At 40.1% G+C, this 27,776-nt stretch overlaps 1 protein-coding gene across 5 annotated transcripts in view; it reads left to right on the forward strand.

Moving 5' to 3' along the window:
• LOC138760958 (ras and Rab interactor 2-like) overlaps positions 1-27,776 on the forward strand; it is a 216,276-nt gene that overhangs the window by 165,493 nt on the left and 23,007 nt on the right. For 4 of the 5 annotated variants that reach the window (XM_069932363.1, XM_069932364.1, XM_069932366.1 and 1 more), the window contains 3 exons: positions 8,732-8,823; positions 9,229-10,356; positions 25,512-25,817. In XM_069932363.1, coding sequence (XP_069788464.1) covers positions 8,732-8,823; positions 9,229-10,356; positions 25,512-25,817 — 1,526 coding nt within the window. The remainder of the gene's footprint in view (positions 1-8,731; positions 8,824-9,228; positions 10,357-25,511; positions 25,818-27,776) is intronic. The other variant, XM_069932367.1, reaches the window with a different exon arrangement.

The raw sequence follows: 27,776 nt of genomic DNA on the forward strand, positions 1-27,776 counted from the left end.
GATTAAAAATACTCATTTAGTTCTTCTGTCACCTCCTTTCTCCCATTACTATTTCTCCAGCATCATTTTCTAATGGTCCTATACCTATTCTCACCTCTCTTCTACTCTTTGTAAACTTGAATATTTTTGAATCCTCTTTGACATTATTTGCTAGCCTACTTTCATACTTTATCGTTTCTCTCCTTATGAGTTTTGTAGTTACCTTCTGTGCGCTTTTGAAAACTTTCCAATCCTCGATCATCCCACTACTTTTTGCTTTCAGTTACAGTTGTAACATTTTTCCATTTGAACATTTCCTCTGTTTTGGTATGTATTTATCCAGCACTCTCCTCATTTCTTGCAGAAACTCCATCCATTGCTGCCTTGCCACCTTCCTTACTAATAACCCCCATTGATTGATTTTATTGATTTTCTTTTTATTCTCTCTGTATTGCACAGTTAGTTTGTTTATATTCATTATCTGTTCACAGTTCTTTATTTGTTTATATGTTTATGCTGTGTACAGTTTATTTTTCCACTACCAATTAGTGGTAAATCTGCCATGCCCACAGGATAAAAGAATCTCAGGGTTGTATGTGATGTCATGTATGTACTCTTGACAATAAATCTGAAATCCTTCCAATCTCCTTTGGCCAGTTCCTCTCTTGTGCCACTGTAATCCCTTTACTCCTTTGATATACCAATACATTTGACCTTCGTTTCTCCTTTGTATATCTCAAATTACATTCAATCATAATATGATAACTGCCCCCTAATGGTTCCTCACTGCTCTTGAATTCAATCCCCCAACGAATAGAAGGCCACCATTCACTTTCTTAACCACCCTATCAACTTGCATGGTAATCTTGATGGATCTTGGAACCTGGACCCCAAGATCTCTCTGTTCCTCCACACTGTTAAGAATCCTGTCATTAACCACATACTCCATCTTCAAGTTCAACCTTTCAAAGTGCTTCACACTTATCCGGATTGAACTCCATCTACCACATCTCTGCCCAACTCTATATCCTGTCTATATCCAGCTGTAACTGATGACAACCTTCTTCATTATCCACACCACCTTCAACCTTTGTGTCATTTGGAAACTTACTGAGCCACCCCTCCACTTCTTCATCCAAGCCATTTATAAAAATTACCAAGAGCAGGGGTCCCAGAACAGATGCCTGTGAAACACCACTAGACACTGACCTCTAGTCAGAATATTTTCCATATAATATTACCTTCTGCTTTCTGAAGGCAAGGCAATTCCAAATCCAAGCAGCCAAAGGTCCTTGGATCCCACGCCTCATGACCTTCTGAATGAGCCTACCATAGGAGACTTTGACAAACACTTTACTAAAATCCATGTGCACCATTTCCTTTGTCACCTTCACAGAAAATTTAATTAGACTTACGAGGCACAACTTGCATTTCACAAAGTTAGGGTGACTATCCGTGAGAAGACTGCTTCCCTAAATCCTCATAAATACTGTCTGTAAGAATTCTCTCCATCACTGACATAAGACTCACTGGTCTATAATTCCCAGGATTCTCTCTCTTGCCTTTCTTAAAAACAAACAGGCCAGTTTGCCATTATCTATGCCTGTGGTATTTGCCCTGTGAGTAGGGAGGATACAAAGATAATCCACAATCTCTTCCCTCACATCCTGTAATATATCCCCTCCAAATCCAGGGACTTGTGCTTCTGAATATTTTTAAGAAGATCCAGCATTTCCTCTTTCTTAACCTTGACATACTCCAGCATATTTTCCTGTTTTACACAGATCTCACATTTACCAAGATCCCTCTCCCTGGTGAACACCAAAGCAAAGTATTCATTATGGACCACCCCTTTGCCCCCAGGCGTGTTCCGTCCTATATCCCTGATCAATCCTACCCTCATTCACATGATCTTTTAGTTCTTCACGTTGTGTAGAAAGCCTTAGAGTTCCTTTCTGGCTTTCCTAATCCCTTTTTTAATTTCCTTCCTGGTGCCATATTCTTCTCATGAGCCCTTCCTGACTTCTGCTTCCTGAACCTTGTGTATGTTACATTCTTCTTGCTGACTAGCTGTCCCACTTATCCTGTCAACCCACCATCTGTCCCCTGTATCATTGGGACAAACCTATCCAAGACCCCATGTATGACGGCCCTGAACGACTTCCACATTTCTGCTGTGCATTTCCCCAAGAACATCTGTTCCCATTTTACTCTCCCCAGTTCCTGACTAATCCCATTGTAATTAGCCCTTACCCAATTAAAGTTTCCCATTTTGTCTGCTCCTTTCCTTGTCCATGGCAATGCTGAAGATCAGGGAGCTGTGGTCAGTGACTCTGAAATTTTCACCCACCTGGTCACCTGACCAGGTTCTTTACCCACTACTAGACCCAGAAAGACTACTCTTCTAGTTGACTTTTGCACATACTGTGTCAGAAAGAATTCTTGGACACATCTAACAAATGATGCTCCATCTAAGCCTTTTGCCAGTCAATACGAGGGAAGTTGAGGTCTCCTGTAACAACAATCATGTTATTTTTGCACTTTTCCATAATCTGCCTACTAACCTATTCCTTAATGCCCCGATGACTATTTGGGGGCCTTTAAAATACTCCCAATAGAATGATAACTTCCTTCCTGTTTCTGACTTCCACCCACAATGACTCTGTACACAATCCCTTTACTATGCCTTCCATTTCTTCAGCTGTTATACTATCCCTGATTAGCAATGCCATCCCCCTCCTCTTTTACCTCCCTCCCTATCCCTTTTGAAGCATTAATCCCAGGAACATGCATCAGCCAATCCTATCCTTGCGTTATCCATCTCTATAATGGTCACAACATCACAATTCTATGCTGATTCATCTCCCTTATTCATAGTACCCCTTGAATTAAAGAGCACACAAATTCAACATATTGAAGTTACTGCATTTATGATCGACATAAGATTATAAAAGGAATAAAAACTTCATAAATAGGAGCCAAGATCATGGCTAATCTGGCCATGGGCCCATCTTCACCAACCTGCCTTTACCCATAGCCCTTGATTCCCTCCAATGCAAGAATATATCTAATTGTGTTAAATATATTTAACAAAGTCAGACTTGGCTGCTTCCTTGGGCAGCAAATTCCACAGATTCACTACTCCCTGAGATAAGATAGAATCAGGTTTACATGAGCAGGTGAGATTAGAACTAAGGGACATAGACTTCAAGAAAGCCAGGGGTAATCGATCCAGTGATCATTGGGGGGGATCAGAGGTGGAGAGGGTGAGCACATTTAAGTTCTTGGGAATCACCATTTTGGAGGATCTTTCCTGAACCCACCATACTAATGGCATTGTGAAGAAACCACGTCAGCCTCTACTACTTCAGGAGTTTGCGGAGGTTTGGTATGACACCAGAAACCCTGGTAAATTTCTACAGATGTGTGTTGGAAAGAGTGTTGAGTGTTGACATCATGGTCTGGTATGTGGACACCAATACCCCTGAGCATAAAGCCCTCCAAATAATAGTGGGCACAGCCCAGGTCATCACAGTCAAGACCCTCTCCACTATCAAGAACATCTCAGGTTACACTGCTGTCAGAGAGCAGCAGCAATCAAGGATCCACACTACCCAGCACACACTCTGTTCTTGCTGCTGCCATCAGGAAAAAGGTATAGATGCCACAACAGGTTCAGGAACAGCTGCTTCCCCTCCATTATCGGACTCCTCATCAACAAACTCAATCAGTGACTTACTTAAGGACTTTTACTTGTGCTCTTTATTAATTCTTAATTCACTCTGCATTGCACAGTCAGTTTGTTTACATTCATTATCTGTTTACAATTCTTTATTTGTTTATATGTATACACTGAACAGTTTTTATTTGCACTACCAATAAGTGGTAATTCTGCCTCACCCACAGGAAAATGAATTTCAGGATTGTATGTGATGTGTATGTACTCTGACAATAAATCTGAAATATGAAAATTTGGGCGAGTAGATTTAAGACTGAGTTGAAGAGGAATTGGTTCTTGCAAAGAGTAATGAATCTGGAATTCTGCTAGAGGCAGCCCCATTGAATGTTTTTAAGATGCGGGTAGATTTTTTTAAAATGGAAGAATTAAGAGTGAATCAGGAACAGGAGGGTAGGTGGAGCAGAATCTATGGCCAAATCAGCTGTTTCTATTCAATGGTGGAGCAGGCTCTAAAAGCCAGATAGCCTCCTACTCCTGTTGCTTGTGTTCTTGAGACGTGCATGGATAGAACAGGGGAAATATTAAGTCAAATGATTCTAGTCTTTAGTAAGTCACCTGACAGACAGAATGATCAGCAGGACGGAATGCTGGCTTGTTGCAGATCTCAAATTTTCCCTGAACTCCCTGGGCCATCTACTGCAACCTGTGCTCCAGTCGTGATCTCCTCTATATCAGAGACACTGAATGCAGACTGAGAGATCGTTTTGTTGAGCACCTTTGCTCTGTCTGCTATAATAGTGGTGATGTCCCATTGGCCAACCACGTCAATTCTGCGCCCCACTCCAACATATGTCTATATATGTCTATGGCCTCATTCACTGCCAAATCAGGGCCACCAAAAATTAGAGCCACAAGACTTAATAAATAAATATATATATATATATATCATATACACACACACACACACACACACACACACACACACACACACATATATATATATATATATATATATATACATATATCATTCTCTCTTTGGCTTGGCTTCGCGGACGAAGATTTATGGAGGGGTATGTCCACGTCAGCTGCAGGCTCGTTTGTGGCTGACAAGTCTGATGCGGGACAGGCAGACACGATTGCAGCGGTTGCAAGGGAAAATTGGTTTGTTGGGGTTGGGTGTTGGGTTTTTCCTCCTTTGCCTTTTGTCAGTGAGGTGGGCTCTGCGGTCTTCTTCAAAGGAGGTTGCTGCCCGCCGAACTGTGAGGCGCCAAGATGCACGGTTTGAGGCGATATCAGCCCACTGGCGGTGGTCAATGTGGCAGGCACCAAGAGATTTCTTTAGGCAGTCCTTGTACCTTTTCTTTGGTGCATCTCTGTCACGGTGGCCAGTGGAGAGCTCGCCATGTAACACGATCTTGGGAAGGCGATGGTCTCTATATATATCTATATATATCGTATAGATATATAAACAAAACAAAAGCTTTAATATAATTGCAGGGTGCCATTGGTCAAAGAAGATGAGGAAGGCGTAAATTTAGTATTAATTTCCTGAAAGGTGGGGTTGAGGTTATTGAGCAAAAAGTATGAGGAAAATCAGTAGATGAGGATCCTTGGAAACACTGTGACCATCGGGGGGGGGGGGGGAGCAGGTGAGGTATGAGGCTGGTTACAATCAATCACTTGATGAAGTGTACGCCCTTCAGCTGTGCAAACAGTAACGTGCAGCCAGTTTGAGGACGAATTTGCTACCTTTGATTTTAACCCTTCCCCTGCCCCTTTAATATCCTAAAATTGCATTGAAGCTTTGGGAAAAGAAGGCATCAGATGATTTACTTCATACATAGTCTGTTGGCTCACCAGCTGTGGGATAGATGGTGATCAGCTACCTGGCTATGAATAAATACACTTCGATCTTTCCTAAAGGCCTGTGGTTACTTCTAGTTGAGAGGTCCAATGAATAGTTTCCACATGGTTGTGGTTCTTAATGAATATCTATCTTCTCAAAGTGATTATGAAATGCAAGCATTCTGAAATATATAGAAGTATTTGGATGAAAACCTAAATGTAGTAGGTGGTAAATTTGCAGATGACCCTAAGATTGAGGAAGTTCTGGATAGTGTGGAAGGTTATCAGAGAATACACAGAATATAGATCAGTCACAGATAAAGGCAGAAAAATGACAAGCATTGTTTAACCCAGAAAAGTTTGAGGTGTTAGGAAGTTAAATGTCGGGGGAAATATATACAGTGAATGGCTGGGCTCGTAAAAGCATTGGTGTGCTGAAGGATCTGGGGCTCCAAGTCCAGGGCTCATAGAAAATGGCCACACAAGTAGATAGGGTGGTAAGGAAAGCATATAGTGGACCTGCCTTCATTGGGCAGGGCATTGAGTATAAAAGTAAAGAAGTCATGTTGCACTGATATAAAACATCAGTTAGATCACACCTGGACTAATGTGTGCAATACGGGTTGCGCCATTTCAGGAAGGATGTGGAGGCTTTGGAAAGGGTACTGAAGATATTTATTGTCCCTGTCTCTGTCACTTCCTCTGGCAGCTCGTTCCATACACCCACCACTCTCTGTGTGACAAAAATCTCCTTGGGGTCCCTTTTCAATCATACCCCTCTCACCTTAAATCTATGCCCTTATTTCTTAGATTATCCCAGTATTGAGGAAAAAGGCTATTTTACTTTGTTTATGTCCCTCATAATCTTATGAACTTTTGTTATATATAAATATATTTCTTAGGCTCCAGGAGAAAAATTCCAACTTCTCCTTCTAATTCGTCTCCCAGTCCTGTTGATATTCTCGTGAATCTTTTTTTGCACTCATTCCAGCTGAATATTTTCTTTCCAATGACTGTGCACAATACTCCAAGGGGTTCTCATCAGTCCTGATTGCGTTGACAAAAGAAGGCAAGCGTGCCAAACGACACCACCTTGTCTACCAGCATCTTTTTTTTAACAGGATATGGCATGGAGTCGGGAAATTTGTTTGAATAGATCATTATTTTTGACAGGTTGATCACAATGAGAGGAATGGGTTCTTCCTCTGCTCTAATTTTTGTTTTAGTTTTTATGAAGAGGTTTGCCTTTTGACATTTTGAAAGTAAGATAATTAACAAAAGAATATTAGTGTGTAGTTCGCCGGCTGAAAGGCACTCTCCTGCAGTTGGGTACAGAAGAGGTTTTACCAGGTTGTGGCCTAGTTTAGAGAGTAAAGTGTAATGATGAGAGATTGGACAAATTTGATATGTTTTCTCTGAAACGTAGGAGGTTGAGAGGAGACCTGATAGAAGCTTATAAAATTATGAGAGGGATCAATTGACATGATGCTTTTCCCCAGAGGACTTGCATTTAAAGTGAGGGGGAGGAAGTTTAAGGGAGGTGTAGGGGGCAAGCGTTTCACAAAGAGTGGCTGGTGCCTGGAAGTGGGTGCCAGAGGTAGATACAATAATAGGATTTAAGACGCTTCTAGATAGACTTGTGACTATGAAGAGGGTGGAGAGTTATCTATTCAGTGCAGGCAGCTGAATTTTAGATTGATTTGAACATGGTGTTTGGCATAGACACATGAGCTGAAGGTCTGTTCTTGTGCTGTTCTATGGTCAATGGATCAAGATAATACACAGATTTTATTAATACACTAGTTGAAGAAATGCATTTTATTGGACATGCCAATCATATCATCCCCTCTGTGAGCAAGTGTCAGCTTCTTAATCAGCAGCCCTGGGTGTGTCTAGTTAATGATTTCCTTTTGCAAATAAATTGTAGATTTGAGCACCAGCTACACAATAAAATGTGGGGAATGCTCGACAGGTGACAGCTTCTGTGGGGAGGGTAGGAGGTCTATCCAGTCTGGATATTGCTCGACCTGCCCTTCGCCTTGCATTCACCTCCCGCCCCACCCTGCTCTGCACCCCCTCCACCATTTCCTGATTCCCATATTTGAACCTGCTAGTTGTGACTTGTTTTTATGACCTTGAGGCCTCACTGCTGGGACTGTTCTGCAAAGTGGAGAGCAATAACTGCGGCTCCCCACCATCTTCATGATGGGGTGGTGAATTGGATTAGTAAATATGCAGACGATACTAAGATAGGTGGAATAGTGGATAATGAAGAAGGTTTTCAAGGATTGCAGAGGGATTTGGGCCTATTGACAGATCAAGCTCTCCAAAACATTTCAGCCATTTCTCATGTCACTGATAATCAGAGAGATCTGAGTTAAATACCTTTTTGATTAGAAATAATTTTTAAAAATGAAATTGAATAACTTAATTTAAAGACATGTTGTGGTTGTAATTTAATTAAAAACACTAACCAACATGGAGAAATGAAACCAGTCGTCCTCATTTCAGTTCAGCAACCCCATTCAAATGAAAGAGGCTGGGGTTTATTACAAATTGGAGGGGCCTTCAATACAGTCTGAGCCAGAACACCCAGCGGGTAAGAGACAATTTAGCTGTGGAGCCATCATAACCGAGAAGCACAATTCAGGCCCAATTCTCCAGACTGGCGACCTCTAGCTGTAAAACAGCCAGCAACCTAAAGCAGAAGCTGTTCTCTCCTTTGTGGATGCTGCCTGACTATCCAAATGCTTCCCACAAGTTCTGTTTTATATCATTTTATTGTGATAAGAAGCTCCACAGAAAATAGCAATGCTTTCTTCAGAGAAATGGTTTCACTCCTGTTCACACACTAACTTGATCCACCCAGCGTAAAACAGATCAACAATCCGAGATGTAAATGACACCCAAGTGAAATTGGGAATTTTCTGGGTATGGATACTTGTTAGAGACCTTGCCTGCTCTCAGAGGATTAAGGAATGTAGAATTGAATGATTTATTGTCACGTGAACCTCGATACAGTGAAAAGCTCTTCTTTTTTGTTATCAAGGCAAGTTGAGTTGGAGAAATACGTTATGTGCTGACAAAACAAAGGACTTGTCGAATGTTCTTCATTTGGTTTCTCAAAGGAACAGCATATTTCCTGCTGAATGACTGGCTCATGTGGCTTCAATATTGTCTTAAGGGGGGTTCATTTTTGTCTTTTTATTTTTGTGGTGTAAAAAAAAGAGATGTGCTGCCTTTCCCTTTAAAACTGCCTCATGGAATCACAACTGCCAAGACTGAGACAGAACTGGAAGCAATTGCGTTCTTGGGCCTCGGTAAGTACACTTCATGTCTTTGAATTTTCCAAGCAGTGTGAGAATGTGAGCCTGGGTTGCTTTGGATCTGTACAAGGAAGTCTCAAAAAATGTTTTCTCCTAAACCCTCAGACTTTGTCCCTTTTGAATACAATATCAAATGTCAATGAACTTGATTGTGTGAGGTAATTATATTTTGGATAAAGTAATTTGTAGTTAATTTATAACAGATTTTAAGGTGTGTCACTGGAATTCATGATGAGGCCTTTAAGAAAAAGCAGTAATTGTTCTCAGTGTTAATTTCTAATCCAGTAATAATATTTTGCATTTCTTCCTTATGGATTTAATTTCTAATCTGTAACAGCACATGTTATTGGTCAACTAAGCCACAGCTGTTCTCAACTTTTCAGCATTCTTTTGTTTCAGGGTTCTGGAGTTCTCCTGTGTACAAAAGGGAGGCCAAGAGCCCTACACCTCCCACCAGTCCTCTCAACACAGGCAGTCCCTGCACTCTGGCAAAGCAGCACTCTCTCTCAAATGAAGTACATTCCATACACACAAGAACGCCTTCGGAGTTGGAATGCAGCCAGACGAATGGTGCTTTGTGCTTTATAAACCCCCTGTTTCTGGAAGTGCACAGTAAAGATGTTAACAGCAGCCTGAAAAGGCAGTCTTCGCAAACCAGGGAGACAGGCGGCTCCTCACATTCCCCTCCTCCTCCTCGGCCACCACCGCCACGGCCGAGCACAAATATGCACCAGCCCAGCAGTCTGGGCAGAAGCAGCAACCAGGCAGGCAAAGACACTGGCACACTCAAACTCCCAGAGACGAGAGTGACTCCCGTTCCACCGCCCCGCAACAAGAAACTTGTGAGCAGTTCCAGAATGGAAAGAAATCTGACACCCCCACTGAGGGCTGGAGCAAAACCTTTTGATTGCACGACTGAAGAGGCAGTGACTGCTGGAAGCAAGGGAGAGGCTCAGACGTTGCACAGTGTGGCTCGCTGCAGTGAGAAATCAGCTGCAAGTATCAGTGCTCAGATTCGGGAAATCAAAGACAGACAGCGGTTGAGTGACATGAGCATGTCGACCACGTCCACAGAATCGGATTCCAGCACTATGGAGATGGAGCGCAATTGCCTGGATCATCATGAAGGTGACACCAACAGCAGCCTGGAGGATTCCGATGGTGAGAGCGATCAGGAGGTTGCCCCCCCGCCTTGCACCCCAAAGAAGAAAAGGCATGGCTCCTTTGTCTTCCCGAAAATCGTCAAAACCCACATTCAGAAAGTGAGTGGTGTCTTCAGCTCCTTCATGACTCCAGAGAAGAGAATGGTGAAGAAGATTGCAGAAATGGCCCGGGACAAGCACACATACTTTGGGTGCCTGATCCAGGACTACATCAGCTTCTTCAAGGAAAACAAGGACTGCCACGTCTCCAGTACAGACATGCTGCTCACAGTTCGCCAATTTATGTCTCAGGTTAAAATCTACTTGACCCAGAGCTCCGAACTGAACCCGCCGATCGAGTCTCTCATTCCAGAAGATGAAATAGGTAGGTTGATTGTCGGTGGCTATTGTTATTTTTCTGGTGGCTGAAGTTACTTGTGGTTTTTGTGGTGTCTTGCTATCATGACTGAATGTGATGGGCAGAAATCCAACAGATTTTGTTAATTTCTGCAAGCTTCTTAGCATGTAATAGGATTATAAATAACAGGAATGTTTATGAGATGAGTATACAGGGAGAACAAAGTTTCTCTTTGTACATCTGTCAAATCCTTTGCAGTCTGCTGTTTAAGAGAAATAACTATTACTGTTACATGTCCCATATAAATTGTTGGAAATGCTGCAGGTGCTTTGAAAAGGGCACTTAATGAGGAATAAAAGGTATTGAATCACCAAGTATAAAGCACCATAGCCTTGAAAAATCTTTTTTTTTGTTATTAGGCAGCTTATTTGAGGAGATGAATCATTTCAGTGATCTTGCAAAACTAAATATGAATCAACATATTTTTTGCCCTGTGCTTAAATAAAATCTGATTCTTGATGGTTGGATGCAATGGAACATTACAGCATAGTATACAGGCACTTCTGCCCTCGATGTTGCACTGACCTAATAAACCTACTTCTCAACAGTCTAATCTTTCCTCACCACACACTCTTGATCCTCTGTTTTTCCTGTTTCCATGTACCTAAGAGTCTTTTAAATGCCCCCTTTGTACCAGGCTCCACCACCACCCCCAATGCATTCCAGGCACCCACCACTCTCTGAGCTTAAAACAACTTAACTCTGACATCTCCCCTGAACCTTCCTCTGTCACCTTAAACAGATGTTTTCTGGTATTTGCTGTTGTTGCCCAAGGATATTTGAGAGTAGACCAATCTGACACCTTTCGTGAAAGCTCATTGTAAAATTAATGAAAGTAATGTGCCATTTTAAAAAAAAAGTTATTAAGATATGGGGATAGTGCTGGAGGATTGGCGCATTGCGCATGTGGTTCCGTTATTTAAAAAGGGTTCAAGGAGGAAGCCTGGCAACTATCGGCCTGTAAGTTTGCTGTCTGTGGTAGGTTAATTAATGGAGAAAGTTCTTAGAGATAGTACTTATAAATATCTGGATAGACAGGGTCTGATCAGGAGCACTCAACATGGATTTGTGGGAGGAAGGTCATGTTTGACCAATCTGATTGAATTTTTTGAAGAGGTGACTAGGAATGTGGATGAGGGTAGCACAGTAGATGTTGTCTATATGGACTTCAATAAGGCCTTCGATAAGGTACCACGTGGAAGGTTAGTTAGGAAGGTGCAGTCTTTAGGTATAAATTTTGTGATTGTCAAATGGATTGAACATTGGCTGAAAGGGAGAGGCCAGAGAGTGGTAGTGGATAATTGTCTGTCAGGTTGGAAGCCGGTGACCAGTGGTGTGCCTCAAGGATCTGTATTGGGCCTATTGTTGTTCGTTATATACATTAATGATCTAGATGATGGGGTGGTGAATTGGATTAGTAAATATGCAGACGATACTAAGATAGGTGGAATAGTGGATAATGAAGAAGGTTTTCAAGGATTGCAGAGGGATTTGGGCTGCTTAGAAAAGTGGGCTGAGAAATGGCAGATGGAATTTAATGCTGATAAGTGTGAGGTGCTTCATTTTGGTAAGAAGAATCAGAATAGGACATACATGGTAAATGGGAGAGCATTGATGAATACAGAAGAGCAGAAAGATTTAGGAGTAATGGTACATCGTTCCCTGAAGGTAGAAACTCACGTGAATAGGGTGGTGAAGAAGGCTTTTAGTATGCTGGCCTTTATCAATCATTGCATGGAATATAGGAGTTGGGAGGTGATATTGAGATTGTATAAGACGTTGGTGCGGCCTAATTTGGAGTTCTGTGTGCAATTCTGGTCGCCTAATTATAGGAAGTATATAAACAGAGTGGAGAGAGTGCAGAGAAGGTTTACCAGAATGTTACCTGGGTTTAAGCATCTAGAGTATCGGGAGAGATTGGACAGATTAGGTATTTATTCTTTGGAGCGTAGAAGGTTGAGAGGGGATTTGATAGAAGTATTTAAGATCATAAAAGGGATAGACAGAGTGGATGTGGATAGACTATTTCCGTTAAGAGGAGGAAAGATTAAAACAAGAGGACATGAGTTAAGAATTAAGGGGCAGAGGTTTAGAGGTAACATGAGGGGGAACTTCTTTACTCAGAGAGTGGTAGCCGTGTGGAATGAGCTTCCGGGAGAAATAGTGGCGGCGGAGTCAATTGTATTATTTAAGAAAAGGTTGGACAGGTATATGGATGAGAAGAAGATGGAGGGTTATGGGCATTGTACAGGGAGGTGGGACTAGAAAGGGGTGTTTGGTTCGGTGCGGACTAGAAGGGCCTAATGGCCTGTTTCCGTGCTGTAATTGTTATGTTATGTTATTAAGAATTTTAAAGTAATGTTTGATTATATGGCTTTATTACAAGAACAATGTTGTGACATATCTGTGCTCAAGTTTGCTGGAAGGTTTGAGTTTGGCTGCAGATAATGTTTTTGGTTTCTGTGTATAGAAATGCATGGAGAAGTAAGTGCTTTGTGTCATCAATGATCGATTATCAATGTAAGGATAGATAATCAGAAACTGAAACCAGATTTGGAGTATTGTGTGTTGTTTTGGTCAGCTAACTACAGGAAATGTATCATGAAGATTGAAAGAGTGAGGAGAAAATTTGCTGGTATGTTGCAGAGACTGTAATTATGAGGGGTTTAGAGAGGATAAAGCAAGTAGGCTTTTTTTTTCCCCATGGAAGTTAGGTGATATACAAACTGAAGGACATGGATTAAGGATGAAAGGAGAAAATTTTAAGGGGAATTTCTTCATAAAGTGAGTGATGGGAGTGCAGAACGGAGCTGCTATCTGGTGAATGCGGGCTCAATTTTAACATTTAAGAAAAATATGAACATACGTGGATGAAAGGGGTATGGTCCAGGTGCAGGCCAGTGGGTTGAGGCAGAATAGACTAGAAGGGCTTAAGACCTGCTTCTATGCTGTAACATTCTATGGTTCTATTAAAAACATTCAGTTCCTCAGGAAAATTTGAGAGAAATAAATGCTCTGAGCAGTTTTCACTACTGCAGTCGTTGAAAAGGCAAAAAGGAGCACGGTTCAGAGATGTGTTAATTCTTGTGTTGAGCTTAGTGTTGTATGGTTAGCAAAGTTTTGCTCAGATGAAACTCCAAATTAGTTCTTCAAGTGGATGGAATAAGTCGGGTCGTCAAGATATTTTCCATTAATTACAGGTTTTAGGTTCAATTCTCATCCAGTGAATCTTGTCTAGCCTAAATCAACAGGCCAGGCAATATCCATGGGGAGATAAGCAAAGGTATGATTTCACATAGATGTTCTTTGTTCAGATACAACAGAAGTCTCATAGAAGGGTCCTGACCTGAACCAACTTTTTCTCTCCATGGATGCTGCCTGTCCTTCTGAGTCCCTCCAGCTTCTCATTGTCTGCAGTTTCTGTTACTTAACCTGACAATTTTGTAGTGGCATTGATGAATTCAGGAGTCTATTGAGGGGAAAAATGGCTGCTAAAAGTTGGAACATTAATAGAGTGTCTATGGGGGAGGAAAAATACTCTTGAAATGTCCAGATCTTGTGTTTTTGTCTTTGTCACCTCTAAAGGTGCAACTCATACAATATTTATTCTGCTGCTTTAGAGACTTGCTTTGTTTGTCAGCCATTTGGATCTAAATTGCCTTTGACAGCACTAGTGTGACAACTTTACTGAACCACAGGAGTTTGGAAGAAGAACAGCTGACATAGCACTTTGCCATATGTCGAACAGATTTAGTCAGCTTTGTAACAGGAAATTAGCAGTCTGGTCAAAACTTTTTTAATGTTGAAAAATTACTCCACTTAAAGGTGACAAAATAAATCTCAGAAGTTTAAAGGATATAGAAAAGTTTAAAGTCTGAAATGGGAATAGAAAATGCATGAATCCCTTTGAATATCCCATATTGAATGGAACAGCTCTGGATTAGAAGTGAGCTCAAATTAAGCTGGTTGTGCTACATCCAAAATGTAACTTTTGCGATTGTTTTTATATTTGAAGTCAGCTGATTTTGGGGGTAGAGAAGTTTGTATTTGCTTTTATTCTTTCCAAACTTGGAGGGAAGAAAAATAATCTTTAGCGCAAGGTAATCTGTAAAAATGAAAATAAACAGCAGGCCCCAGGTTTCTGTTTCTAAAAATAATGGGCACAATAGTATCTCTGCCAAGGGATGATGTCATGAAGATTTAGCAACTTAGATTTTTTTGCAGAAAACGAAAAGCTGAGTTGCTCAACAGCTTCAATAACTGCCAGGGGCAGCAAAGTAAATGTCACCAGTTAACCTTTCCACTGCTATTCTACCTTGCTGCTCAGCTCTTCCTCAGCCACCAGTTCAGAATGGTCTTCTTGAAGCATCATGTTGCAGTGCCACTTTGCGAGCTGTTCAATTTTGATTCGACATTAAACAGCAATCAACCTTTTAATGAAACTTGGGCACATCAACAATTTATAACTTTGGCTTATGATGTTAGGATAATAAAAATGTGGCCCTCTGGTGCCACGCATCCTCTAATCATTGTGCCTGGTGTGTTTAACGAATATTTGTTTCTATACCTGCGTGTGGACGTGCATGCATGTTCCCTGTCTCCTACCAATACTCCTGTCTTGATAAAGATACTCAACATGAAATGCTGACTGACCATTTCTGCCCTCAGATGCTCTCTGACCCGACGAGCCACTCCAGAAATTCAATTCTCCGGCTTTCGTGATTTTTGGATAAAAAGTAATATTGCCCAAAAAAGCACACCAGTCTTACACAGAAGCCCCTTTTAATATTATTCTAATGTTAGTGTGAAAGACGTGATTGACTCTCCGTTACCTGCGTTTTAGCTCATGCTGTGTCCACATTTGGCCTGTAGCCATACCAGTCACTGAAGACTGCTTACCTGTCTCCAAATATTTACTTTTAAATTTAGTCCACAAGAAGGTAATATATAGAAGCAGGAATAGGTAATTAGTCCACAAGAAGGTAATATATAGAAGCAGGAATAGGTAATTAGTCCACAAGAAGGTAATATATAGAAGCAGGAATAGGTAATTAATCCACAAGAAGGTAATATATAGAAGCAGGAATAGGTAATTTGACCCATTGAAACTGCTCCATTAAACAACATTGACTGTGTGGAGCTAAAATTCCAGAGTTCCTTCCCAAGCTTGAGTCTCACCTCAAGAGGTGCAGGAGCATTTTGACTGCATTACTAAACTAACAGTAAATGATCTGACCATTCATCCAAGGAGTGAGTTAAAATCCCACCTTGTAACTTAAGAATTCAGAAAAACACCCTGCTTCACCCAGTCAAAATTCATCTCATGATTTTGTACAGCCCTATGAGATCACCCCTCATCCTCCTAAACTCCAAAGAATAAAGCCCTAGGCTGCTCAAATTCCTCCTATGGCTTAGCTCTTGGGTCCAGGCAACATCCTCGTACATCTTCTCTGTACCCTCTCCAGCTTGACATCTTCCTGTAGAACGGTGACCAAAACTGAGCATAGTGATCCAAATGGGCCCTCACCAATGTCTTATACAACTGTAATATGACCTCCCAACTTCTATACACAGTGTGCCGAAAGCCTTTTTGAACACCCTCTCCACCTGTTGTCTCCACTTTCAAGGTACTATGTACTTGTACTCCTAGATCCCTTTGCCACATTCCCCACATTCCTACTGTTCACTGTTAGGTCCATTAAATTCCAACGGCCATTTGTCTACCCACCTGCTCAACCAATCAAAATCCTGCTACGATCTTTGGCAACTGTCTTCACTATCTACAATAACAGGCACTTTTGCGTCATCTGCAAACTTGCTAATCGTACTTTCATTTGAATTATTGATATGGATGGCAATGGGCCCAGCACCAAACCTTGTTTCAAATCACTCGTCATAAGCCTCCAGTCCAAAAAAAAACAAGCTGATAAAATGATCTGAAATTCACTGATCAGGTTTACCACGAGTTAAATTAAACTTAAAATTAGACATACAGCATGGTAACAGGCCCTTTTGGCCACCAGCCCATGCCACCCAATTACACCCAATTGACCTACAACCCCTAGTATATTTTGAAGGGTGGGAGGAAACTGGAAGCCCTGGGGTAAACTCACACAGTCACGGGGAGAACAGTTAAACTCCTTACAGACAGCGTGGAATTCGAACCCTGGTTTCAATCGTTGGTGCTGTAACAGCGTTGCACCAACCTTGCCACCTTGGAATTAAGGAAAAGCTATTGCCAATAATAATAACTATGAAACAACTGGATTATTATAAAATCACTTCTGGTTCACAGATGTCCTTCAAGAAAAGAAATCTGCAGTCTATTTCCAACTTCTGGCCTATCTGTCATCAATGTGAAACAGTTTGGAGTCTCATTCACAGTGACAGGCTCCTCCTGTTGTGAATAAATTAAAACAAAAGTTCAGTCATCCCTCCAAATAAATGAGACGGAAGCTATTCTGTCCAAATCCAGGAAAAACTGTTGAGGGTTGTAAGCATGTCTCACTCAGCCTGTCACTCGTACCTCCTCTCCTCTCCATCAATTCTGTTGAAAACTCTGGCTGCATTGGAAAAGTAGCCAACATGTTAAAAGACACATACCACCCCAGCCATATACACTTCACCTTTCCTCTCATCAGGAAGAAGATTCACGAGTGTAACATCACCTATCTCAGATTCAAGGACATCTCTTTCCTATCGTGATCAGACTCCTGGCTGGACATCATCAATGTATATTATGTTGCCTTTACTCCTGTTCGGCTCCGAATCATGGGTCCTCTACCGGCATCACCTACGGCTCCTAGAACGCTTCCACCAGCGTTGTCTCCGCTCCATCCTCAACATTCATTGGAGCGCTTTCATCCCTAACGTCAAAGTACTCGAGATGGCAGAGGTCGACAGCATCGAGTCCACGCTGCTGAAGATCCAGCTGCGCTGGGTGGGTCACGTCTCCAGAATGGAGGACCATCGCCTTCCCAAGATCGTGTTATATGGCGAGCTCTCCACTGGCCACCGTGACAGAGGTGCACCAAAGAAAAGGTACAAGGACTGCCTAAAGAAATCTCCTGGTGCCTGCCACATTGACCACCGCCAGTGGGCTGATATCGCCTCAAACCGTGCATCTTGGCGCCTCACAGTTTGGCGGGCAGCAACCTCCTTTGAAGAAGACCGCAGAGCCCACCTCACTGACAAAAGGCAAAGGAGGAAAAACCCAACACCCAACCCCAACCAACCAATTTTCCCCTGCAACCGCTGCAACCGTGTCTGCCTGTCCCGCAACGGACTTGTCAGCCACAAACAAGCCTGCAGCTGATGTGGACATTTACCCCCTCCATAAATCTTCATCCGCGAAGCCAAGCCAAAGAAGAAGAACTCCTTACCAACTGATCTCTCCCTGAAGCTCTGCACCTTTGTTTTGAATCTCCCTTGTTGTTCTATGCATGAGATGTCTTGGATGAGGTGCTTGCAAAACCACCTTAGTCACTGCGTTTTGGTGCATGTGACAATAAACTTGAATGTGATCATCCTCCTCTGATGTTCCTTCTCTCATTTTGCTGGGTTGCAGCATCCTTTGCATTCAGTGCTGCACTTGTGTGTAGCTGGAAGTGTGTTGCTTGACTTGTGATCTGCTTTTTTTAAGAGCAGGCTGCACATTTCATACTTCCCTAATGAGACATTTAATTATTAATTTAGATGGTAATAGGCCTTGCACCCAAAGAGCCTAAGCCACCCAAATACACCCATGTACCCAATTAACCTACTAATCCCGTACATCTTTGGAATGGGAGCAGAAACCAGGGCACCTGGAAGAAACCCATGCAATACAGGGGGACCATTCAAACTCCTTACAGAAAGCAGCAAGTTCAAACCTGACGGATTTGAACCCAGGACGCTGTAATAGCATAGCGCTATACTAACCATGCTGCCATATTTAGAACAGCAAGAAGTTACTGCAGCTCAGCAGGAAATTGTTACACTGAGAAACACAGGCCTGTGAGCCTCACAAGTGGAATGGAATTTCTGGACCTGTCTTTTAAACTGGACAGAAAAAGACCAAGCATTCATTCTGTTCACCTTTTCTGAAGTATTGTTTGCTTCATTCATACTGGTCAATTAACAAGGACATTTGCATGTGTTACATATGCTTGAAGCATGAAGTTAGCAGAAAGATTACTTTCAAGGCTCCAAAGGAAGAATTTCCATTTATAGGTATTGAACTTGACCTAGGTTGTTACACATTGCTTTAAAGGCAATGAAGTATTTCTGAAACCCTTTTTTATCATTTGATGGCTAAGGCTCACAAATAACAAAATAATTACATTATTATCTACATATTATGGAAACCTGATCATTTTATGGAACATAGGACAATACAGCACAGGAACGGGCCTTTTGGCCCACAATGTCTACACCAGACATGGTGAAATTTAAACTAAATCTCTTTTGCCTGGGACTGGCAATTCTTCCCCTTGCTCCTGTTCCCCTGAAAGAGCCAACTCCAAAACTACTGTCCTCTTCACTGAGATCTGTGACCTCAATGTCACACATGTATCTCGACTACTTTCCCGTTCCGGTCACGGTCATGGTCACTGGTGTTATTTTTTTCCACTTTTTTTATAGTATCTGCCTCAGAGGGCAGATAGGACCCCACGGCAACAGCTCTATCTCTCACATTGTATTACACTGAGGTGCTAATCCGAATTAGGGATTTCATCCCCTGACCTGCAATCTCACAGGTAAGAGCACTCCCCTTTGAACCCGCACTGAATTGATGTCCTTTGTTGCATCGCTTTCTGTCACAAGGCTGAACTGTTAATGCTATTTCCTTCACCTGATTTTATACCTTCTGCTAAAATTCAACATGTTTTTTTTTAAACTGGTACATCGTGAAAGAAGTCTGTTTTTTTTTGTTTTTTTTTAAATTTTTTATTTTTCACACCATAAATCACAATAGCCATGATATACACTTTTTCTTTTCCACACATTTACAGTGACTTTTTCTCCCTCCCCCCTCCCTCCTCCCAAGCCACCCCCCCACCCCCCCCCCTCTCATCCATTTTAGGTATACAATCTAGGTTGCATTAATTCAGTTAGACAATGTTGTCATTCAACAGAAATACACCAGAAATTCTACTGAGTCCATTCTTTTCTTTTCTTCTCCTTCCATCAACTTTGGTAATGTTTGTTCCCGGTAGGTTTTCGCTATTGTATTTAATGTAAGGCTCCCATACTTGTTCGAATATTTCAATATTATTTCTTAAACTATATGTTATTTTTTCTAATGGAATACATTTATTCATTTCTATATACCATTGTTGTATTTTCAAATTTTCTTCCAATTTCCAGGTTGACATAATACATTTTTTTGCTACGGCTAGGGCTATCTTGACAAATCTTTTTTGTGCATCTTCCAAGTCAATTCCAAATTCTTTATTTTTTATGTTACTTAGGAGAAAGATCTCTGGATTCTTTGGTATATTGTTTTCTGTTATTTTATTTAATATCTGATTGAGATCATCCCAAAATTTTTCTACTCTCTCACATGTCCAGATTGCATGAATTGTTGTTCCCCTTTCTTTTTTACATCGAAAACATCTATCAGATACTGTTGGGTCCCATTTATTTAACTTTTGCGGTGTAATGTTTAGTCTGTGTAACCAATTATATTGTATCATACGCAGCCTCGTATTTATTGTATTTCTCATCGTTCCAGAGCATAACTTCTCCCATGTTTCCTTTTTTATCTTTATATTTAAATCTTGTTCCCATTTTTGTTTAGTTTTACCATTTGTTTCCTCATTCTCCTTTTCTTGCAGTTTAATATACATATTTTTTATAAATCTTTTGATTAACATTGTATCTGTAATCACATATTCAAGGTTACTTCCCTCTGGTAAACTCAAGTTGTTTCCTAATTTATCTTTCAAGTAGGATCTCAGTTGGTAATATGCCAGCGCTGTATCTCCAGTTATATTGTACTTATCTCTCATTTGTTCAAAGGATAAGAATCTACTTCCTGAAAAACAATTTTCTATTCTTTTAATCCCTTTTTTTTCCCATTTTCTAAAGGCAAGGTTGTCTATTGTAAAAGGGAGTAGCTTATTTTGCGTCAATATTAGTTTTGGTATTTGGTAATTTATTTTATTTCTTTCTACATGAATCTTCTTCCATATATTGAGGAGATGGTGTAATACTGGAGAAGTTCTATGTTGTACCAATTTTTCATCCCATTTATATAATATGTGTTCAGGTATCTTTTCCCCTATTTTATCTAATTCTAGTCTCGTCCAGTCTGGTTTTTCCCTTGTTTGATAAAAATCTGATAGGTACCTTAATTGTGCGGCTCTATAATAATTTTTGAAGTTTGGCAATTGTAAGCCTCCTTGTTTATACCATTCTGTTAATTTATCTAGTGCTATCCTCGGTTTCCCCCCTCTCCATAAAAATCTCCTTATTATTTTCTTTAACTCTTTGAAGAATTTTTCTGTCAGTTGTATTGGCAATGCCTGAAATAAGTATAGTATCCTTGGAAAAATGTTCATTTTAATACAGTTTATCCTTCCTATCAGTGTTAGTGGTAGCTCTTTCCAATGCTCTAAATCGTCCTGTAATTTTTTCATTAGTGGATTGTAATTGAGTTTATATAATTGGCCTAGATTTTTGTTTATTTGCACACTAGGTATCTTATTGCCTGCGTTTGCCATCTGAATGGGGATTCCTCCTTAAATTTTGAGAAATCCGCGTTATTCATAGGCATTGCTTCACTTTTATTTACGTTTATCTTGTATCCCGACACTTCTCCATATTCCTTCAATTTCTTATATAGTTCTTTTATTGATAGTTCTGGTTCTGTTAAGTACACTATCACATCATCCGCAAACAGACTGATTTTATATTCCCTGTCTTTTATTTTTATTCCTTTTATATTATTATCTCTTCTTATCGATTCTGCTAGTGGTTCTATAGCTAGCGCAAACAATAATGGTGATAGTGGGCATCCCTGCCGCGTTGACCTGCTTAAGTTAAATTGCTTTGATACATGTCCATTTACTGTCACTTTCGCTAACGGTCCCTTATATAATGCTTTAATCCAATTAATATACTTCTCCGGTAAACTGAATTTTTGCAATACTTTGAACAAGTAATTCCATTCTACTCTGTCGAAGGCCTTCTCTGCGTCTAAAGCAACTGCTACTGCCGGTGCTTTATTTCCTTCTACTGCATGAATTAAGTTAATAAATTTACAAATATTGTCTGTTGTGCGTCTTTTTTTGATAAATCCAGTTTGGTCTAAATTTACCATTTTCGGTACCTGTTCTGCTAATCTGTTCGCTAATAGTTTAGCTATTATCTTATAATCTGTGTTTAGCAGAGATATTGGTCTATATGACGCTGGTGAGTGTGGATCTTTCCCTTGTTTTAGTATCACTGTAATTATTGCTGTTTTACATGAATCTGGTAAGTTTTGTGTCTCATCAATCTGGTTGATTACATCCAGGAGGGGCGGTATTATTAGGTCTTTAAATGTTTTGTAGAATTCTATTGGGAGTCCATCCTCTCCTGGTGTCTTATTATTTGGTAAATTTTTTATTATCTCTTGTATTTCTACTGTTCCAAATGGTTCTGTTAATTTATTTTGTTCCTCTATTTGTAGTTTTGGTAGTTCAATTTTAGTCAAAAATTCATCTATTTTCCCTTCTTTCCCTTCGTTTTCGGTTCGGTATAATTGTTCATAGAATTCTCTGAAGTTTTCCTTAATTTCTTTTGGATTATATGTAATTTGTTTGTCTTTTTTCCTTGTTGCCAATACCATTTTCTTAGTTTGCTCTGTCTTAAGCTGCCATGCTAAGATTTTGTGTGTTTTTTCACCTAGTTCATAATATTTCTGTTTTGTCTTCATTATATTCTTCTCCACCTTATATGTTTGTAATGTTTCATATTTTATTTTTTTATCCGCCAATTCTCTTCTTTTGGTTGTATCTTCCTTTATTGCTAATTTTTTTTCTATGTTTATTATTTCCCTTTCCAACTGCTCTGTTTCCTGGTTATAGTCCTTCTTCATCTTGGTTGCATAACTTATTATTTGCCCTCTAATGAATGCTTTCATTGCGTCCCATAGTATAAACTTATCTTCCACTGATTCCGTATTTACTTCAAAGTACATTTTTAATTGTTTTTCAATAAATTCTCTAAAATCCTGTCTTTTAAGTAGCATGGGGTTTAATCTCCATCTATACATTCTTGGAGGGATGTCCTCTAGCTCTATTGCCAATAACAGGGGTGAGTGGTCCGATAATAGTCTAGCTTTATATTCCGTTTTCCTAACTCTCCCTTGAATGTGGGCTGATAACAGGAATAGGTCTATCCTTGAGTATGTTTTATGTCTAGTCGAGTAGTATGAGTATTCCTTTTCTTTTGGGTTTTGTTTCCTCCATATGTCCACAAGTTTCATTTCTTGCATTGATTTAATTATAAATTTGGTTACTTTGTTCTTCCTGTTAATTTTTTTCCCCGTTTTATCCATATTTGGATCCAAATTCAGATTGAAATCCCCTCCTATTAGTATGTTCCCTTGCGTATTAGCTACCTTCAAAAAGATATCTTGCATAAATGTTTGATCTTCTTCGTTAGGTGAATATATATTAAGTAGATTCCAAAGCTCTGACTATATCTGACATTTTATCATAACATATCTCCCTGCTGGATCTATTATTTCCTCTTCTATTTTAAATGGCACATTTTTGCTAATTAATATAGCCACTCCTCTTGCTTTTGAATTATACGATGCTGCTGTTACATGTCCTACCCAATCTCTCTTTAATTTCTTGTGCTCCAATTCAGTTAAGTGTGTTTCTTGGACAAATGCTATATCTATTTTTTCCTTTTTCAGTAAATTTAGTAGTTTCTTCCTTTTAATTTGGTTATGTATTCCATTAATATTTAGAGTCATATAGTTCAGCGTAGCCATTTTATATTTTGTTTATCTTCTCTTTCCGTTTTTCCATCATTACCTTTCCTCCTTTTCCATTTCTGTTTTCTTATTTTCAACTCTTTACCAGACAACATTCCTACAACATCCAACATTTTCCTTATTCTCCTATTTCTATCTTCTTTATCCCCAATCTCCCCTTCCCCTCCTGAGTTGCCCTTTATCCCTTGTCGGACAACCACATCTCCCCTCTCCATTTGGATTTGCGAATCCACTCGCAAGCGTCAACTGATTTTGCAGTGACCGCTCTTTTCCCCCACCCAGCCCCCCCCAGAAAAGATTTCGCTTTTTATATGTCACAAAGGTCACTCTTTTAATTCCCTCCTTATTCTCTCTATTCCATTACCTTCTCTTATTAATTCTTGTCTATACTCTCTATGTTTTCCTCTAATTACAGATACTTTCACATATGCCCATTGTCTCTATTCACTCTTATACCTCTTTACCCGCATACATATCAATCGTGGTCATTTTTACCCTCCTTACCCTTCTTCATCCCTCAGTCTATTTTTGTCTTTACCCACATACATATCAACCGTGATAATTTTTGCTCTCATTACCCGTCTTCATCCCTCAGTCTATTTTTGTAATTGTTCTGCAAATTTTCGTGCTTCTTCTGGATCCGAGAATAGTCTGTTTTGTTGTCCTGGAATAAATATTTTCAATACCGCAGGATGCTTCAGTGTAAATTTATATCCTTTCTTCCATAAAATCGCTTTTGCTGTATTGAACTCTTTTCTCTTCTTTAGGAGTTCAAAGCTTATATCTGGATAAATGAAGATTTTTTGCCCTTTATACTCCAGTGGTTTGTTGCCCTCTCTTACTTTTTCCATTGTCTTCTCCAGTACCTTTTCTCTTGTAGTATATCTTAGGAATTTTACTACAATAGATCTTGGTTTTTGTTGTGGTTGTGGTTTAGGGGCCAATGCTCTATGTGCCCTTTCTATTTCCATTTCTTGCTGTAGTTCTGGACATCCTAGGGCCTTAGGGATCCATTCTTTTATAAACTCCCTCATATTCTTGCCTTCTTCATCTTCCTTAAGGCCCACTATCTTTATGTTATTTCTTCTGTTATAATTTTCCATTATATCTATTTTTTGGGCTAGTAATTCTTGTGTCTCTTTAGTTTTTTTATTAGATTCCTCCAATTTCTTTTTTAAGTCTTCTACCTCCATTTCTGCTGCTATTGCCCGTTCTTCCATGTTGTCCATTTTTTTTACCCATTTCTGTTAAGGTCATATCCATTTTATTTATTTTCTCTTCTGTGTTGTTTATTCTTCTTCTTAAATCATTGAATTCCTGTGTTTGCCATTCTTTAAATGACTCCATGTATCCTCTAACAAGAGCAAGTATATCCTTTACCTTGCCTTTCCCTTTATCTATTTCACTGTACTCTTCCTCTTCTTCTTCCTCTGGGTTGACCATCTGTTGTTTCTTTGCTGCCCTTTCCTCCTCTTCTTTCTTGTTTCCATTGTCTTCTGTGGTCTCTTCTTGCTGCAGGTGTTCTGCAGCTGTCGTTGCCGGCTGTGGAGATCGACTCCCCAGCTGGTCCCCCTTCCCGTCGGTGTGTTTTTTTGCATGCGCGGTTGCGCACTTTTACTCGGCTCTGTGAGCCATTGTTGTAGTTCTTTTTCTACCGACCTGAGGTAGTGGGGCCCTCTCTCCACAGCGGGCCTCTTCGGACAGGTAAGGCCTTCACCTTTTTCCTCCGTTGTCTTCTCTTCCTCTCTTCTTTCCGTTGATTTTGATTTTTCTCCTTTTGTCTCCATCTTCTTTCCACCTTTATACTCACTTTTCTTTAACTTGTATTTCTGTGCCTTTGTATTTTCTCTTGTTTTTCCCGACTTTTCTGGAGAGGGCTGGAGTTCACCGTCCGGCCACTACTCCATCACGTGACTCCTCCAAAGAAGTCTGTTTTTAATGTAAAGTATGCAAATTCTCCTTTTAATTTTGCCTTGTTACAACTTACAAAACCAAGTTGGTTTTTTTTGTCTGAAAGGTTTTTAAAAGTCATACAAATATATCTGCTTTAATATGTATATGGTCAACTATTGTAAGGTGTGCATTCCCAATCTAAACTTAAGTTACTTGATTCTGAATCTTTCACTTCTTGTGATTTTTGTTTGTTCAGATATTGTTTTGGAGAAAGCCATGCATAAATGCATTTTGAAGCCCTTGAAATCGAACATTTATACAACTTTGATGCAATTTCATACTGCCGACGGCACCTGGAAGCAACTGAAAGAAAACCTGCTCTCCGTGAAGCAGAAAGTACCCCAGGAGCTGGGAGTAATTGCTTCTGTCCCTGACACTGTTACTTTGGAAAAAATAAAACAGAAGTTTGCAAACATGCGCAAGACATACTCTCCTGAGAAGAAGGTATTCCTGCTGCTGAGGATCTGCAAAATTATCTACACTGTCATGGAAAACAACTCAGGTACAATGTTAGTTCAATTGATCTGTGGCTTGATTTAACGTGTTGACTAAAAGTAAATGAAGGGCAAGTGGTTCAGAACTTATGAGAACAACCCACATCTTAATAATCTCATGGAACTAAGTTTGAATTAATAGGGATGATGTGTATCATTATTTGTCAAAAGGTGCTTGATGAATTTTCAAAGGGAGACACTGGCTGAGGATCCTGGGTGCAGAAAAAAATGGGAAAAATCGGGATTGTTTCTAATTCTGAAGAGAACAGGATGGTGAAGAAGGCATTTGGCACTCTTGCATCCCTCGATCAGGGCATTGAGCATAGGAGCAAGGAGGTCATATTACAACCAATCAAGGCTCTGGTGAGGCCATACTTGGAGTAGTGTGTACAGTTCTGAGCACCCAGCTTCCGGTGAGATACCATAAAGCTGGAAAGGATGCAGGAAAGAGTCACAAAAATGTTTGCCGGGACCGATAGTTTGAATTAAAAGAAGAAGCTGGAAAGGCGAGACTTTTCATCCCTGGAGCTTTGGAGGCTGAGGGAACATTGCAGAGGTTTATAAAATTATGAGAAGCATGGATAAGGTAAGCAGTGATAGCCTTCCCCCCACCATTCCCCCCCCCCACCATTCCCCCCCCCCCCCCCACCACCAGAGTAAGGGAATCTAAAAATGAGAGATGGTAGATTTAATTTGAGAGGGACCTGAGGTGCATCTTTTTAACTGTTTTTAGAACCATGTCCATTGATTGCAATGTTTGGCTTCTCCAGGGATGTAAATATATATTTAACCCAAAACAGGTCTTAGCATTTTCTACATTACTGGCTAGAAGAGGAATATTGCTTAAATGGAAAGAGGACTTTTCACCCAATGGTTATTGGCTATTACGTCCTTTCTAAGTTTAGAAAAAAATCAGACATAATATTAGGAAGATTAAGATCTCTTTCGAAAAGACGTGGGGTCCATTTATAGCTTACATTCCTAAATAGAATGATTAAGGTGCAGGGATGCAGTAAATGGGCATGTTTTGTCGGATCTCTGGAGGCCGTTGCTTGATTTCAAGCCTGCTTGAATACCAGTTTCAACCTTGGTTGTGGTTAGATCTTTATAATCAACCTTTTTTTCTTTTTTCCATTCCTTTTTTTCTTATTCACTATATGTTTAAATTGGAATATGAGTCCATGCCTTATTATTTCTATCTGATATGATACCAATCCAAATGTATATTATATTTAATTTATATGGACTTATAATGTATGGTTGTATGATAAAACAATTAAAGTATTTTTAAAAGAAAGAAAAGCCATGTAGGCAGGTACATGGCTAGGAAGGGTTTAGTAGGATATGGGCTGAATGCAGAAAAATGGGACTAGATTAGTCAGTATGGACAGGTTGGGCTGACTCAGCTAAATTTGAGGAAGATTACAATTGGAGAAAATTGATGAGAGGGTACATTTCATTGAGAAAAAAATGTGGATCTAGTTAGTGGGTTTGAGCAGCTTGCTTTCAGAATAATACCTCTTTAACTGGATATTTGACCTGCATGTGATGCTCCCATTTGTGTTTTGGAAAGACAAGGCTAGATGCACCACTCCTGGTGAACGTAGAGTACAAAGGTTCAAACAAGTGACACTTTGCACTTCACATCTCTCAAAAAAACCTATGAAGTAAATTTAATAAACAAACTGGGCTTCCCAGAAGTAGGGGCCACCCAGCTTTTGTGAGTGGGATGAGGGAGTTGATTGTCAGTGTACAAGCTACTTAAATGTACATCTGCATTTCTGTGCCTTTCCATTCAAGCCTGCTGAAGTCCACTTTCCAAAATAAATATTGCAACTTAATCCCAGGGAACAAAATTTAAAATAAAAGGCAGTCTGCATTGGAAAATATGGAATAGAAGTGAAGAGGTATTGCAGAACATAGAAGCTAGGTAGAGTATTTGATAATGTTCCTGGAACTGAGGTTCA

Source organism: Narcine bancroftii, chromosome 4 (genome assembly GCF_036971445.1).
Source record: "Narcine bancroftii isolate sNarBan1 chromosome 4, sNarBan1.hap1, whole genome shotgun sequence".
Lineage (NCBI taxonomy): Eukaryota > Metazoa > Chordata > Chondrichthyes > Torpediniformes > Narcinidae > Narcine > Narcine bancroftii.